Source organism: Enoplosus armatus, chromosome 4, assembly GCF_043641665.1.
Source record: "Enoplosus armatus isolate fEnoArm2 chromosome 4, fEnoArm2.hap1, whole genome shotgun sequence".
Lineage (NCBI taxonomy): Eukaryota > Metazoa > Chordata > Actinopteri > Centrarchiformes > Enoplosidae > Enoplosus > Enoplosus armatus.
In genome coordinates, this window is record NC_092183.1 from 9,509,315 (window position 1) to 9,526,168 (window position 16,854).

Below are 16,854 nucleotides of genomic sequence, written 5' to 3' on the forward strand. Positions count from 1 at the left end.
ACATTCATGATCTGCAGAGGATGAATCATAATTACTTTTCCTCTGACTTTTCCTCTAGCGCCACCATCAGGTCAAAATTTAAATTTTTAAAACTTTGTTTTAGGAAAAATACCTTTAAATTAATGGCCTCAGCTATACTTTGTGTTTGGTGCTAATTAGCAAATGCTAGCATGCTTACTCGCTAAACTAAGATGGTGAACATGGTAAACATTACACCTGCTTAGCATCAGCATGTTAGCAATGTCATTGTGAGTATGTTAGCATGCTGACATTAGCATTTAGCTCAAGTGTGCCTCACAGGGCCATTAGCATGGCTGTAGACTCTCTGTCTTGTTTCCTTGGGAATCACTGGATAGTCTGACCTCTTCAGGCTTCTAAATCCTGAAAATGAAACAATCTGAGTGAGAAAAATCCCTTGTTAGATGAACTGCTCACCATTTGTGTACATAACCTGTAATTACGGAGCCACAAACCTAAATGGTTGGGAGCCACTGCTTTAAAATGTATATTGTTGTCATTTTAGGGAGCTTCAGCACTCTGGTGATGATCTCTGCGATTACATGCCACACAAACACATTGGTCCAACATTAAAGAGAAATGAATGTTTGGACACCCTGTGACGATGCTGCCTGAGGACGTGACAGATAAGGATGACATGAGAAACCAGGAGGACGTCTATAAAAGCCATATTTTTTAATCTATGGTTTAGGAACTATGGGTTGCTCATCTTTTTGTGGGTGCATCTCCACGTGACAAAGGTACAGTCATGATTTTATAAGCCTTTATAAGTGTTTAAGGATTTTTTAAAAAGACAATCCACCATGTTTAAACGGTGGCTTTTAGCCCTGTTGGCCCGGGTCGGCCTCATCGTGCTGGGCTTCTGCTGCTGTCTGTCCCTGTTCTACCTCCTGGCCTGTAAACCAACGTCTCGCAGCAGCCAGCAGACTCTGCTGTGGACTGGAGGGGCCACCAGTAAGGAGGGATACATGGCCTTATTGCAGGAGAGGGAGGACTCACATAGACATTACATCAACAGCCTGACGAAGCAGATAGCCCAGCTAAAGGAGGCCCTCCAGGAGAGGACGCAGCAGCTTCAGGAGTCCCTGGATAAAGCTAAAACAAAAGGGATTCTGCCTCAGGGTCTAAAGAGTCTGCACAAACCCCCGCCACAGTCTGACCTGAAGGTAGGAAGAACATGATTTGATGCAGAATTCATGTGTGCTGATGAAATAAATGAAGTTTGACGTTATAGATGTAGTAATAAATGTTACATCATGTCCTGCAGGAGTTCTTCCGCTCCCAGCTGAACCAGGCGGAGGTCAACTCAGGTGCAAAGCTGCCCAGCGAATATGCAGTGATTCCTTTTGACACTTTCACCCTGCGGAGGTGAGTTATCAGGGAGTACCTGTGTAACCTACTTCTGATGTCAATACCTCATGCCTCTTCATAGGATGGGTGTTTTGCTGTTGTGTCACTCAGGGTGTACCAACTGGAGACGGGGCTGACCAGGCACCCAGAGGAGAGGCCTGTGAGGAGAGACAGCAGAGACGAGCTGATAGGCACAGTGGAAACAGCTCTGCACGTCCTGAATGGACCTCATCAACACACAGACAACACCAGGAGGAAGCGCACATACTCCCCTCCAGACTTCATAGAGGGTGAGAAAGACCTCAGCTCATTCATTCTTCTTCAACCATTGCAGGACAAACACAAGAAGACACATTAACGCCTATGGGTAGTTTAGAGTGTCCACCTGACTAACATGTCTGTGAGGAAACTAAGAACCTAATAATCCGACACAATTGCCATTTCATTTCCCCGTCTGACATTGTGTACGTGTTAGCTGTTTTCTTTTGTTTGGGAGGGGTTGTTGTTGATTTATTAATCCAACTTTTTCTCTCCAAATACAGAGTACTGATCTGTTTACAGTGGTCTCTTTTTCCCAAATTTAAAATCTGTGTACCCCACTGCATCATTTTTTAACATCCATATTTTCCTATAATTTCATAGAAAGGTACTGATATATTACAGTAAGTTCATGGGACGGTTCCTGGAAAGGACTATGTTATTTGGTAATAAACTGGAGACAGTGTTTAATGCTTTCTCTGTCTCTGTCACAGGGCTGACTCGTACAGAGCGTGGCAGAGGAACCGTGTACGACCTGACGTTTAAAGGCGACGGCCCACGGGACTTCACGCAGCTCGTGCTCTTCAGGCCGTTCGGCCCCGTGGTGAAGGTGAAGAGCGAGAGTGTGGACACGCGCAGCACGCTCATCAACATCATCGTACCTCTCTCCAAGAGGGCGGACGCATTCAGGCAGTTCATCAACAACTTCAGGTATCATCTGAAAGGGAATTAACCCACTCACAGGCACTAACTGTGATTGCATCATGACGTTATTGATCTCAAACTTGAGTAATCCATTTGGAAGAGCTGAGTGAATCCTTATCTTAATAGAGTGAGATAAGACTCTTCACCACTTCAGAGAGTTTATAGATTTTAAAGGCTAGTTTCACAGGTGTGAATCTAATTGTTGTCCTTATCTGAAATAAAGGTCATTTGTGGCTACCTCTGGATAAAGCAGAAGTGGGTCTAACACGTGTTTATGTGTATAATGTCTCCTTCTGTGGTTTTTGGTCCAGAGAAGTGTGCATCCAGCAGGACGGCAGGGTTCATCTCACTGTGGTCTACTTTGGTCGAGATCAGATAGACCAGGTGAAAGCCATGCTGGACCAGACCACCAGGTAAATGTAGTCAATTTCCTACAAATGTTATAGTCTACAAATGTATTCTTTTTTTATATAATTCAAGTAAAGTAGCTCCATGTTTTGTTCCTTGACGATACAACAGATTAGAGTCTTTAATTTCCAGTTTCTACATTTTGGTAATTCCCTTTTTATTTCTTTTTGTTGGTATTGATTTTAGGGTTGCGTTTATCTGAAAAGAAATCAGATAAAATAATTGCTTATCTGCGACTCTTTGACGCTGTCAATTATGTTATTGACCTCTTAAAATAGATCCTTTCTCGGGAGTCGTAACAACTAGTAGTGAGTAAACTGTGCAGGGTCCAGAGGTGGGACAAAGTCACTGTTTTGAAAGTCACAAGGGGCCATGAAGTCCTGAGTTAACACCAAATCCTGAACTTTTATGTCTCAAGTATTAAACAAGTCACTGAAACCCCCCTTCACCAAATCATCATCATCTTCTTCTACTTCTTCTCAGATCTTTTAAAATGTACTCTCACAGATTGTCTGTGCTGCACTGCAGATATTTTAGCCATAAGAAAAAAAAACTAAGTGAGACAGTATCGGTATTTTGGCAGGCTAATATTAAGCCTATAATAAGGTGAAGCCTCTGGACCCCCAGGGAGCAACACACACATCCCTCTATCATGTGCAGGCTGGGGCGATAAAATCTTTTTTATTTTAGGCTTTTGGGATGCAAAATACCGTAGATCCTCTATGAGCTCCTGTTAACTATGTAATGCTGCAACAGTCTGATGAGACTGTTTTTAAATGATTATTCACTCTAAAGGTTTCAAATTAAAGCACTCCTTGAGTACCTGTGATGTTTTTCTAATGAGAGCCCTCCTGTCTTCTTCTTCTTCTGTCCCTCAGAGAGACTCGGTTCAGGCGCTTCACTTTGATCCAGCTGAATGAGGAGTTTTCTCGTGGTCGGGGCTTGGACGTGGGCACCAGGGCTTGGAGGAGGAGCCAGAATATCCTGCTCTTCTTCTGTGATGTTGACATCCACTTCACCGCTGACTTCTTAACTTCCTGCCGTCTCAATGCAGATCCTGGTGAGAGAGAGAGAGAGAGAGAGAGAGAGGATTGCTTCATTTCAAGCTGTATGAAACATTTACACAGGAGCTTTTTCAACATCATACATTTTTTACCAGAGATGATATCCAGCCTTGATTCATACTATAACCTCTTTCTACAAGAATTAAACTACAGGCAATAACAATAATGATTACATTAACTATGAAATATCAAATATTACCTGTTTGAGTCATATTGTCTCTGCCATCTGTTTCATTTAATTAATAAAAGGTCCTGCATGCCCACACAGATGTTCAATTATTCTGGCTGATTAGACCTTGGCTCAGGTTGAAGTTGGAGTTGTGTTGGGAGTTACGTCAGGTCACCAAAGTCCATGTACTATTGGGCGGGCTCCAAAGAGCTGACCCGTACACAGTGCCGGAAATTGAGTTTTTCAATTTGGCACACAAAACTGCCATTTATATATAACACATGTTCCAACAACATCATAATTAGACAAATAAGAACATATTTCACCTGTGGCTGAATCCGAATATGTAAGGTACTGTACTGTCGCTGCCAACAAGATGTGAAAAATAAGAAATTAAAGCATCTCCCACATAATTTTCCCCAAAAATCTGTGAAAAGATTAGAGAAGACACCCGTATCATACCACTAACTCTCGCAGACTCCAGTTCAGTGAAAGGAACAACTGTCCATAATTCACACAAGGTACCATGGGGTCAGGAATAAGTTGTAACTTGATCCTAAAAAGAGCAAGAAAACTAACTGGGGAGATGACAATCAGTCATGGTGACTACACACAAACACAGACCAGAGAAGAGATCAAATCAGGCATTGAAAGTGGAAACACCTGTGGGGGTGTACCAAAGGTGTGTAGGGCCTTTAAGAATTTAAATTTAAAATTTTCTAAGATATTCTCACAGAAGAGACCGTCATTATCGTTAATGTGGTTCTCCTCAAAAAACACTCAAAAGTATGAGGACTTGCATTAACCTCATAATTAAAATGATAATCTATGAATCTATTTTGTCCCTGTCCTCTAAATCATCACAGTTTTTATTATTTTATTAGTGTTTTACACAGCCTGTTTTTTTTTTACGGGCTGTACTTATGTCTAATTTATGTGACTGGGCATTTGAGTCTGTTGATCTGTTCTTGTCTCTAGGTAAGAAAGTGTACTATCCTGTGCTCTTCAGCCAGTACAACCCATCTATCATCTACAGTAATCACACACTTCTACCCTCTGTTCAACAACAACTGGTAGGTAAAAAAAAATCATAATATATAAATAAATGAATATAAATATGAATAAATAAACTCTGGACTCTCTGACGGTGGTGTCAGAGAGGAGGATGCTGTCCAAGCTGCGGGTCATCTTGGACAATGTCTCACATCCTCTCCATGACGTACTGGTCAGGCACAAGTGCACCTTCAGTGGGAGACTCATTCCTCCCAAATGTACAACAGCGTACCACAGGAAATCATTCCTGCCTGTGGCCATCAAACTGTTCAACTCCTCCCTCTGAGTGTCAGACACTCAGAATAAACAGACTGATTCTGGACTTATTTCACCTCTGTAAGAAACCACTACCTCATTATTTATTTGAATGCAATACATATATATACATACACAACAGAGCAATACACACACACACACACACACACACTCACACACACATATATATACATATACAACAGAGCAATACACACACACACACACACACACACACACACACACACACATATATATATACATATACATACATTTACATTGTTATTGTATATATTTTTTACTTTTATTTTTCACTTAAATACTTAAATATTGTAAATGTGTATTTTTTTTTATTTTGTCTTTCTCATTTTTTATATTTTTGTACAGCTAAATTTACTTGAATGAATTAGAGCAAATGCTGTCAGGGTGTAAGAGACTGATTTCTGGTCTTTTGTCTCAGGTGATAAAGAAGGAATCTGGATTCTGGAGAGACTTTGGGTTTGGCATGACGTGCCAGTACAGGTCTGATTTCATCAACATAGGTAATGGCAAAGCTTGTGTCATCACTAATTTCATGTTTTGAAAGACATAATGCAATTGAATATGACTGCTAAATGTCCATTTCATAATGACACAGTATTTTTAGTGATTGCCTAATGCTGCAACAGTAGTTGCACATACACATTTAAAGTAAAAATACAGTGTTTTTTTAACCACCCTGACATTTTCTCTGACTGTGAAAAAAGCTATTTCACTCCGATATCTTGTTAGTTTACACCTTTGAATGATCTCTCTCTGCTTTGTGCTCGTTCCTTGTTTTAATACATCAAATGATTGAAACAAGATTCCCTTAAAATGCTGATTTAAACTGTGATTTTCATGTGTCTAAACCTCTCATATGTCCTGGCAGGCGGGTTTGACCGTAACATCAAAGGTTGGGGGTTGGAGGACGTGCACCTGTACAGGAAGTACCTTCACAGTAAGCTGATGGTGATTCGCTCTCCGTCTCGTGGGCTTTTACACTTGTGGCATGAGAAGAGCTGCGCAGATGAGCTCCCTCCAGACAAGTACAAGATGTGCATGCAGACTAAAGCCATGAGTGAGGCCTCGCACGGCCAGCTGGGGGAGCTGTTCTTCAAACGAGAGATCGAGCTTCATTTGAACTCCCAGAAGCAGACGGACAAGGGCGGGACAATTGAGGACAATTGAGTTGGGGCTGGTGATGAGATAATAGGACTTTGGTGACGTTATTAGTCACTATTATGTCTGTTCTTGTTGATAATTTATGTTTAATGTTTACTTACATTAGCTAGTCAGCTTCAAACAAAAGGTGATTTACAATGATTTTATTCTCCACATGGACACATGAACTTGAGGAAAACTGAAATTACTGATATTTTTTTGTGTCAATAAAAGAATTAACTGTATGATCTATTTTTCCACCGTATGTTTTATTTCCATAGAAACACATAAGGGAATGTGACAAAAACTGCCCTTAATAGTTTGTGTAGTTTAATGTGTTTCCCCAAATCTCCTGCATATTTATCAATAGTTATATTACTGGGACATTTGTAATAAAAGGAAGCGTTTTATTGAAATAACTTGAATTGCATGTGGATTTTCTCTCATCTTTCCCAATCATTTCTGTTGTGCAAATGCGAAACGCTGTGAAACTTGGGTAATTTTGCCCAAATTACCCAAGTTTCACACACAAAAGAACCAAAGTGCTCCTGCTACACTGACAGTGAACCCAAGAGCAAAACAGGCGTCTTCAAACTTTTAATCTGATGTTTGCTTGATGAGCATCTCCAGGTTTTTGTCTTCCCTGTCAACAGCAGCGCTCTTATTTTACAATCCCATCTAATCTTAATCTGTAAAATAACCAGTAGTAATAAAAGTAGTGGAGTGAAAAGTAATATTAACGTATAGAAGTATGAAGTAGGAAAAAAAAGAGTTAAGTACAAGTACCTCAAAATCATGAGTCCACGACTCATCGTACTTGGTTACATTTCACCACTGCTTGTACTTCACTTGAGTTACTTTTCTGAGTTTTATGCTGCTTTTTACTACCACTACAGTGGAGTACACAACATTGATGGCGATAGTTTACTTTGCTGATTAAGATATTTTACATAAAAATCATATGATCACCTTAAAAAATATGTGGTATTGTTGTAGATTAGACCACTCAACATGATAGATGCTGCTTACATGCATTAAAATAATATATTAATAATATATTAGAAATACAGCACTACAGTAAGGGGCAATTCTGCATAATGAGAACTCGTACTTCTCATACTTCATACTAATGCTTAATGCTTCTTGTAAATGACTTGGAGTATTTTGGAGTATTATTACATCTATTTTAAATAGGGTACCATTACTTCTTCCACCAATGCCTAACTATGAAAACATGTTACATGTGTTAAATATGTTATATATTTCATATATGTTACACCATGAAGAAACACGGGTTGAATTCCTACACGGCTGTATCTAATCTATGTGGTGCATTGATGAGGAGTCAATAAACTCGCTTCTATTAATAGTGATGTAACCTCATTACCTCTGTAGACGCACGCGGAGGGAGGAGCAGCTCTGCATCGGCCGACGGCTGTCGTAGCGTCAACACAGGCACGCGATAGGCCCGAAACTCCTATTACCACTTCCCTGTCCTGTGCTGCGTTCAGGTACACCTCTGAAATCCATACAACGTTTGTTTTCTTGTTAAACAGGACTTTACTCCGATCAGGATAACTTTAATCATTTAGTCACAGGGAATCAAAGAAAACATATAAACAAAGATAATTCAGTGAGGAGTACAATTTAGATTTCTATAAATTTGAAACCATTTAAGAGACATTTATAGAGTTGAAACACTCATTTGTCAGATAATTGATTATAGTCTATATTATAAGATGAAATATGTAATATAAGAAACTTCTGAGGGAAAATGCTGAGCAGCAGTTGCAGTACAAAGTAGGAAAGAGTGCAAATATAAAAAAGTATAAAAACATCAATAAACAGATATCCAAAACCTCGTTGTGCAAAGTGTACAGTTTTTCTATGCTAGAATCATTTACATTAATTCATTTAGCAACATGTAAACACAAAACTAAAATAAGTGTGCTACATTTTGACACCAGGATCTCTTCAAGGTCAGGAGTAGAGGCAGGACCCACCTTAAGGATAGACTTAAATATCTCCCTTGTTTTGATGAATAATTTGTGCTTTTGTTTTTAATGTTCCTTTTTTTTTTTTTTGCAAAGTGTAACCTATTTTTCACCTTGTGTATCTTTTACATTGCATGTTTGCGCATAAAATGTGCTATAAAAGTAAACTTTTATTCATCATTATTGTGCTGAATCCCACTTTTATTGCCAAACTCTCCACCCATTTAATGATTTCAGGTTGGTTGTCAACTGCATTGACTACGCCTTATTTTTCCGGGCTGCACCTGAAGGCAGCATTAATCACAACCGGAGAGGAGCTCGTGCCTGTACCTCAGCGGTAATATCTCCTCTGAGGACAGGACGGTATTATGAGCTGAAGACATGATGATGTGTGAGCAGCTGAAAGGGTGAGAGGCTCTTCAGTGTGTGGTGTGTTAGATTAGTTTTAGCTTTTAGTTGAGTGTTTTTCACCTATTTAACCCTCCCGGTAGTTTTTTAGCCTCTCGGACAGTCCCGGAGTTTGGTGGCAGCACTATGACACTGGTGTGTTTTAATCTTGTGCTGGAATAGCGAGACATGTGCGGCAGATAGGCTGCTTCTCGTCTCGTCTAAAAGAAGCCGGGACCGGACATTTTTTACAAAGAAAGAGAGCAGAAGACGGAGACGCAACATGTTTGAAGCTTCTGGGATCCCTCTCATCCTGCTGGACACTACCTGTCTCATCCTCGGTATGTAAACCCCCCCCCCCCCCCCCGAGTGGTCAACCAACCTTTCAATCTGGTTCGTTTGAAGAATTACAGCTGAAAATAAGATAAAACAGAACTGTATTTATCCCGAGGGAAACAAATCCAGAATGTAGCTACACAATGCCAAAATATAAATTCAATAAATGAATAAATAATATTGTATGTATGTACAACATCAAAGGTAAGTGTAAAAGACTTTCTTTGTCATGACACAGATATTAAAGGACTCCAACAGCAGCTGTTCCTGTTGGGACATATTATATAAAGCAGTTGTTTAAGCAAATCCATTAAAATGATTTACATAAACGTCATATAAGTACACATGGGAAGGCTTGAGGTTTAGGGAACCAGGCAGGGAGATGGAAAAAAAACGGCAACAAAGTCCCACCCTGTATGTGTTTTTTTTTCCAAGCAAAGCTGTATTTTTAGGTCAGTGTTTGGAAAGTAATCACAGCACAGAGAGACATGCTGCAGGAGGAATACGCTGCCGTGCAATAAAGAGACAAAAAAGAAACCCTTTGTGCAGTCTGGGAACACTCTGAGAGTCCAGTTTGATAAGGACAGAGAGGTTTAGACTCACAAAGCTCCTGAGATATTTTCCTGCGTTTCATCTGCACTTAGTCTTGTTGCTGAGTCAGTGTCTTGTGGTCGGCTGTGCACCAATCCTCTCATTTAGTTTTTCAGCTGGCAGCAACAATCAAACTCTTTATATCCAGTGTGTCTTCTGTACAAAGTCTAAAGCGAAATCTAGTTAATTATAAGTCCTTCTTTTATGTTTTGTAAACTCCAAACAGGACACACCTGTAAAACCAGTGGTGGAAGAAGTGTCCAGATCCTGTAAAAGTAGAAATACCACCATGTAAAAATACTCAAGTAAAAGTCCTGCACTTAAGTAAAAGTACAGTATTATAAGCAAAATGTACCTAAAGTATCAAAAGTAAAAGCACTCTCCCCTGTGAATTTTATTATATATTAGTACTAGTATCTAAAAATTATACCGAAGTAAAATACTTGAGTAAATCTACTTAGTTACATTCCATCTCTGTTTAAAACTGTGAAATTTTAAAGTAGAAGAAAACGTCGTATAAATACACCATTAATGTGCCTTCTGTGCTTTTAACTTTCATTAATTAATCATTTTTCTTTACTTATTAATTGATTGATATTTGCATCTCGAACTCTAAAGTTCTCTTTTGGGTGTATATAATACTTTTTACCTTGTCTGCCGAACATGTTATCCGTTATTTGTTTACACGATTAAATTTTCCAGTTCTTAAGTTCTTATTTCTGCTTTACTGTCTATACCTGGTTTTATAAGCTAATACCTTTGTATTTACGCTAAATTTCTTCAACATGTGGTGAAAAAGTGGTTTTATTATTACCATATCTGAATGCAAGACATATAATAATCTACTCTTTTGCTACAACTACGACATAAAGGGGACTTGAAAGCACTCATACGATCTAATCAAAAAGCACTCATACGATCTAATCAAAAACAGAGACTACATGATGCACGCTGTTACAGATCTTTACAATATCGAAATCAAAAACCTTCAATTGCAGCAAATTGTCAACAAAAGTACAGATATCTGTATTATATAATGTATTATGTATTCTTATATAGCACATGACTGCACAGAAGAAAGAAAGGAGAATAAATAATACAATAAGTAATAATAAACAATGAAATAGTGGATATTATTCCACTATTATCGCACCCCTCTCTTTTACTAGCTGTTTATGTTGGACTGCTTTTTAGGTGGAAGACAGACTCATCCCAGTTAAAGTAGATAGTATTTTGAAAGATTAACTGCATGATCATATCAGCAACATCAGTTTTAGTAAATTCAGAATTTCAAAAGACAGCAGTCAGCGTACTTTGCCCTGCAGTAGGTTTAAACGGACAGGCCTAAACAAAGCTCTATGACTGTGTCATGACTCATTTAGCCAAAAAGCATCTTTGCCAATGATCGTACTTGGAAGAATGCCTGGTATTACCCTTTTTCCGCATCTCAGTTCAGTTTTGTAATAAGCAGAAGAGCTGCAGAAAAAAACAGAGTGAGGGGAATAAAGAATGTGCAAGTTGCACAGATTACCATGATGAGTCCCTACAGCTGATGGTACCGTCATTGTTCCAGTATCTTAAGTTAAACATGTGACTTGAATGCTAACAAGGTTATATTACTGCTCATGTTCATGTTGTTGTTCCTGTTTTATCGTTCTGTAGTAACTCAAGGCCTCAAGCGTTTCGTTACGTTATTGTGTAACTTTATGCCCTTGAACATTTTCCTTTCAGCTTAATGAAACCCACAAGAGTCACCAGCTTCTTTTTTGTGAGGGGAAACGCCTGCATGATCTCAACAGATCACGTTTCCTGTGACTAAATCATAATATTATAAGCGTTGTGTAAGCAGTGGCTCAGTCAATCTAGATCATAGACATGTATATATACACATACAGTATGTCTATGATCTGAGTCACAGTAGTGTTTGCAGCTGCTTGTTAATATGATGTTTTGATGATATAAGATGTAAGACAAGCTGACATCTGACAAAGAATGAATATCTTTTCTTCATTTTAACAGTCGGACTTCCGTTTTTTATCCTCACCCCTCAACACAACCCTTTCAAACGGGGTTTCTTCTGCAACGATGAGTCCATCAGATACCCCCTCAAAGAGGACACCATATCCTACCAGCTGCTGGGAGGAGTCATGATCCCCTTCACACTGATTGTGGTAAGTCAGCTTGCATTTGGTCAAGGTGTGTGTCTGCTTGAGAAACTTTACTTATTGTTCAGTCTCCTCTGTTGCAGATCGTCTGTGGCGAGTGCCTTTCCGTTTACTTGTCTCGCATCAAGAACCAGTCTCTAGGGACCAAGTATGTGGCATGTGTCTACAAAGCTGTGGGGAGCTACGTGTTCGGAGCCGCTGCTAGCCAGTCTCTGACGGACATAGCCAAGTACTCCATCGGCCGCCTGCGGCCAAACTTCCTGGCTGTGTGCAAACCAGCCTGGGATCGCATCAACTGCAAAGCTGGCGGATACATCGAGAACGTCAACTGCACTGGAGACAAGTTTCTGGTGGATGAGGCCAGGTAATGCTCCTGAACATGAATGAAATGAAACCCACAAGACCCGCTTCTTTTTAAATAGTTGCAGTGGCTCATCAATCTGAGTCTCACAGCGAGGAGCCTGATAATCTAAGAGTGCCTAGTTATTTGCATCAGTTTGTGGCACATGTAACATCTGTGGACAAGGTGTTTCACTAACTCTGTGCCCCCAGTTTAGAGTTATTTTCACAGATAAAGCTCCTCACAGCAGACAACTGTTTTCACAGTCGAAGTCGTGATCCTTACAACACTGATTTTGATGTATAAAATTAGATTAGCTCCCCTTTAATCCACTTCTAAATTTATATCAGTACTGTAAAATGACAGTGATAGTGATTGATTATTATAGACCTTCTTTGTTGTTAATATTTTGTTTATTTTTTGCAGACTGTCCTTCTACTCTGGTCATTCATCCTTCTCTATGTACTGCATGCTGTTCCTTGTCGTAAGTACACATTTTCTACTTCAAAAACTATTTATAGCCTGAACTTGGCTTTGTCTATACTTGGTTTCATAAGCTAATGCATTCACATTTACTCTAAGAATTACCTAAACTTGGTTATACCATTTAAAAAAAGGTTTACTTATTATAAACTACATAACTCTTTCAGCAAAAGCATTAGCAACGCCTGTACTATAAATATTGGCAGGGACAATATAATCTGTATGCCTACGCGTGACTCCACAGCCTTTTTGTTTCTAATGTTTATTCATATTCTTCCTCTGGCTACTGTAGCTGTACATTCAAGCCAGACTGAAGTCAGAGTGGGCGAGGCTTCTGCGTCCCACCATCCAGTTCTTCCTGATTGCAACCGCTGTGTATGTGGGTCTATCCCGGGTGTCTGACTACAAACATCACTGGAGTGATGTGCTTGCTGGCCTCCTGCAAGGAGGTTTAGTGGCTATTCTCACAGTAAGTTTCATCTAAAGAGCTGTTAGGATAACGGCCAAGCAAGACATCATGCAGTTATTATGCTGTATTGTCACAATCTGCAATTGACGTTTAGAAACAGCGCGTTTGTTTTTAAGAAGAGGTTAAACCCCTGAACATGCAGTTTTCTACTTTTGCTTCCCTCTGAGGTTAGGAAATTCTATATTATGTTTCCACAGGGAAATATTTAAACCTAAGACTTCATGGTTATGTGGGTTTGAACAATGACTTTCTAATGACTCACACACCAGTGAGTCAGTGATGTTGAAGAGATAAAAGTACTAAATTATTATAATGACAAATAAATAATGTATTAAACAGGTAAATGTAAATAAGGCATTTTGCAGAAACACATCAAAGAGAATATAAGCGGAAGTCTGGTGTACTTTAATGATGTCAAAAATGCTTTTATCTTCATTGTACAATTACAATAATACTTCTGTTTCTTGTTTTTCTGCAGGTGTTCTGTGTGTCCAATTTCTTTGAACAGCCAGTGGACCCGGTGGTGTCGCAGGAGGAAGAAGCCTCACACACCAGTTTACAGGAAAACCCTTCCAATGGGAACCACTATGGCAGCACTGACTGAATCTGAGGCCTCAGAGACAATACTGTGTAAGGCATCTATCGGACCTAAAACACACCTATGAACTGCAAGTCTTTGATATTAACTGCTGGCTGTTTCTGTGCATTTCTTCAACCTCATGCCTCATGGAGCCAACGCTGCAGGCTTTAGCTGCTGCCTTCGGTGTGGTTGGTAAACTTTAATTTCAGGAAGAAAAGTGCACAACATAATACAGTTTATTATGGAATGACAAAACAAAATACAGCATCTTGGGTTTACCGTAAAAAAAAAGTTTGCTTCCTTTTTTTTTTCTTTTACAGTGTGAGCTGTGTGGAAATGTGGTTTCTAGTGTGTGTTGGTCTGGTGTTGCCATCGTGAATGAATGAAATTCCTTTTGCCCAGAATATAATGAGCGTCTGTGTGCGCACTGCAAGCAGGCTTGTAGGGAGCCTGGCACCTGTGAACAAGAAAACCTGGACTGTCTTTAAACTTAAAATGGAATTCAGAAATAATATATTTGATGTTTGCCTTAGTCAGATTGCTGCTACCTGCTGTTATGTCCCTTCCCTGATGAAAAATACAATGCATTGATTTGTCTTTTTGTTTGTTTTTGTTTTTACAGTTTGTATGAAGCTTTAAACAGTATTGTTTAGAGCAGTACAGGGAGAAAATGTGTGCAAATAAAGAGAGCTCAATTTTGCTACTTTGTTACAAAGGGGAGAAATGATTCATGTGTGTTTTGTCTATAGAAAAAGACAAGGCAGATATAATGCACGTGATCGGAGCCTTGGAAGTGGTGCAGCTGCTGATTTCACACACAAATGTAGACTCATTTGCTGAAGCAGAACAGCTGATCTGTCTTTTTTCCAGCGGTATGGCATCAAGGAAGAGAAACCAAGAGTGTGATTCGGTAATCAAATTGTCTCAGAAATGCAGACATGAAAGAAAGGTTTCCCCAAACAAAACACTGCTTTGGATGTGTCATTCCCCGTCTGTGTAGACAGAAACCACCAGCATGCAAATGTGCCTCTTCTGATGCCACTGGAAAAACATGTTTGTTTGTTATTCCGGCGGTGTCAGCACATTAACAAGCAGACTATCATGGCACATCCTCACTGTTTCAAATGGGAGGAGGGGTCAGCTTGTCTTCACCAAAGGAAAGACAGGTGCTGATCCTTGCCTGCAAATGTCCGAGTTGAGGATCTGCTTTAGAGTTTAAATCCTATTACAGTGGCTGAGAGAGCTGGGCTAAAGAGACGTTTAACACACAGGGACAGCAGTAAACCAACTTATCAACTTCCAAGTCGTACGACTGAGAAACTTCGATTTATCCGGCGTTACACTTACTGATACAGAAGTGCCTGAAAACAGAACAAACATGGACCCCTCACATCAGCCAAAGATGTAATTAAACCAAACGTAATGGATGATGTTACATTGTCAAACACTGTTTTTTAAACTTCATAGGACTGACTGGGAATCTTTCCCATCTCTACCATCCACTCTTTACAATGTGAACACGGCATAAGTCCCCACAGGAAGTACAACACAGTAATTCATCTGGAGAACAGCGAGTGCACTAAAGTAAAAGTAAAAAGAATAAAATACAAAACAGTCATTTGACAGGTGCATAGACTGTTGTATTAGCAATACATTAGCCTCAGATGGCTAGCTAACGGCTAGCTTTGTTTAGCCGTTAGCTTAACTGATCGTCAACTGAAAAACTAAATTCTACTAAATCACAAAATGGCTATAATAAAAGCCTGCCTGCAGATGGAGCAAACTACCTACAACAAAGGCATTTGTGGAGTAACTACATAAAAGATGTCTGTCAATGTTGGTCACAGATCTGACAAAATGGCAGATGTTGTCGGTTAAACTGCAGCTGCTGTGGAATTCTGTCAGCAGTGGTTGCTACTAGCAACAGAATGAAACCAACTGCTGATTTCTAATTTCTAAGATCAACCAATAGACTGTATATAAATATATATACTATGCTTTATACAGTCTATGGTTTAACCCATAACCTGATCCCATTTCAATCCTAAAATGAACTCCACGCCACTGTGAATTTCTGTGGGCTTTGTGTCTCCCTGTTGTCCTGTGTGAAACTCAGTTCTTTCCCAGTTTCAGTTCCTGAAAGATTCAGTTTTTCTCTGCCAACTCTGAAATAATGTCACGCAGACCCCAGCATGTAATTTTTTACAAACGTGTCAATGTTAGGACATTCCCTCAGAGAAACTTACCATTGTCTCTCTATTGACTAAACTCTTTTGACCCTGCTGAGCAAATTTGATTTAGACAGCACTAGTGCGAAAACTATCTAGGGAGTAATATGAATAGGTGTTTTGTAGATTCCTTTCCAAGCAATACTATGCATGTGATGCATAAAGAGAAGTGAGCAGGGATGTAGAAGTAAGCGATTTAAAATGCTGGGTGATATTTCCTGGGGAGATTCCAAAAACTGTAAGAAAATAGCCAGTTTGTATGCATTATAAAATGCAAATATTTCATGGATACTACATCATGACTCCAAGTCCGTTTGGCCATTTGATAACCTGGTCATCTTGCTGTGGCATCACTTCTACCTCCCCCACGTCTGAAATCTGAGTGATCATGTCGTCTGTTGCTCCACAGAGCTCTCTCTTGTTGTCACGCTGTCCTCGACAATAGTCCTTATTGAAAGCAGCTCCATTCACTCTCTGTCACATGTCTCACTTTATCCTGCCAGACAGTGATGCCACTGGAGAAACAAGCGACTCAGAATGTAGTGTGCAATGGCAGCTTTTAAAGCATTGACACAGAAATAATTATCTTATTCCATGAATTAAACTCCCCTCACACTACACTTACTTTTTGTTCCTTACACATACTTTGCTGGCCCACTTCTCTTGGGATAATGGCGACTCGAATAACCTCACACTAGGATCATTGTGGCTCCTGTGAGACAATAAGAAACCTCTGAAGAGAGCCTAATGACAAGAGGATCCTATTAACAGTATCAATTGTAAATAAACAAAGAATGAGAGAATAATGGATGCAAATGAAGC

General features: G+C 39.6%; 2 protein-coding genes across 2 annotated transcripts; both read left to right on the top strand.

Annotated features, from left to right (window-relative positions):
- Nucleotides 1–821: 821 nt before the first annotated feature.
- On the top strand, nucleotides 822–6,600 carry LOC139283663 (chondroitin sulfate N-acetylgalactosaminyltransferase 1-like). The gene is made up of 9 exons (XM_070903680.1): nucleotides 822–1,184; nucleotides 1,286–1,386; nucleotides 1,480–1,658; nucleotides 2,121–2,337; nucleotides 2,643–2,744; nucleotides 3,618–3,799; nucleotides 4,951–5,045; nucleotides 5,738–5,819; nucleotides 6,188–6,600. Exons 1-9 carry the CDS (start codon nucleotides 822–824, stop codon nucleotides 6,484–6,486), a joined length of 1,620 nt encoding a protein of 539 aa, XP_070759781.1. The 3' UTR covers nucleotides 6,487–6,600.
- A 2,234-nt stretch (nucleotides 6,601–8,834) lies between these two features.
- LOC139283664 (phospholipid phosphatase 1-like) lies at nucleotides 8,835–14,513 on the top strand. Its single transcript, XM_070903681.1, has 7 exons — nucleotides 8,835–8,860; nucleotides 9,024–9,181; nucleotides 11,787–11,938; nucleotides 12,016–12,296; nucleotides 12,699–12,756; nucleotides 13,048–13,224; nucleotides 13,703–14,513. The coding sequence occupies exons 1-7, from the start codon at nucleotides 8,835–8,837 to the stop codon at nucleotides 13,826–13,828; spliced, it is 978 nt and encodes a 325-aa protein (XP_070759782.1). The 3' UTR covers nucleotides 13,829–14,513.
- The last annotated feature ends 2,341 nt before the right edge of the window (nucleotides 14,514–16,854 follow it).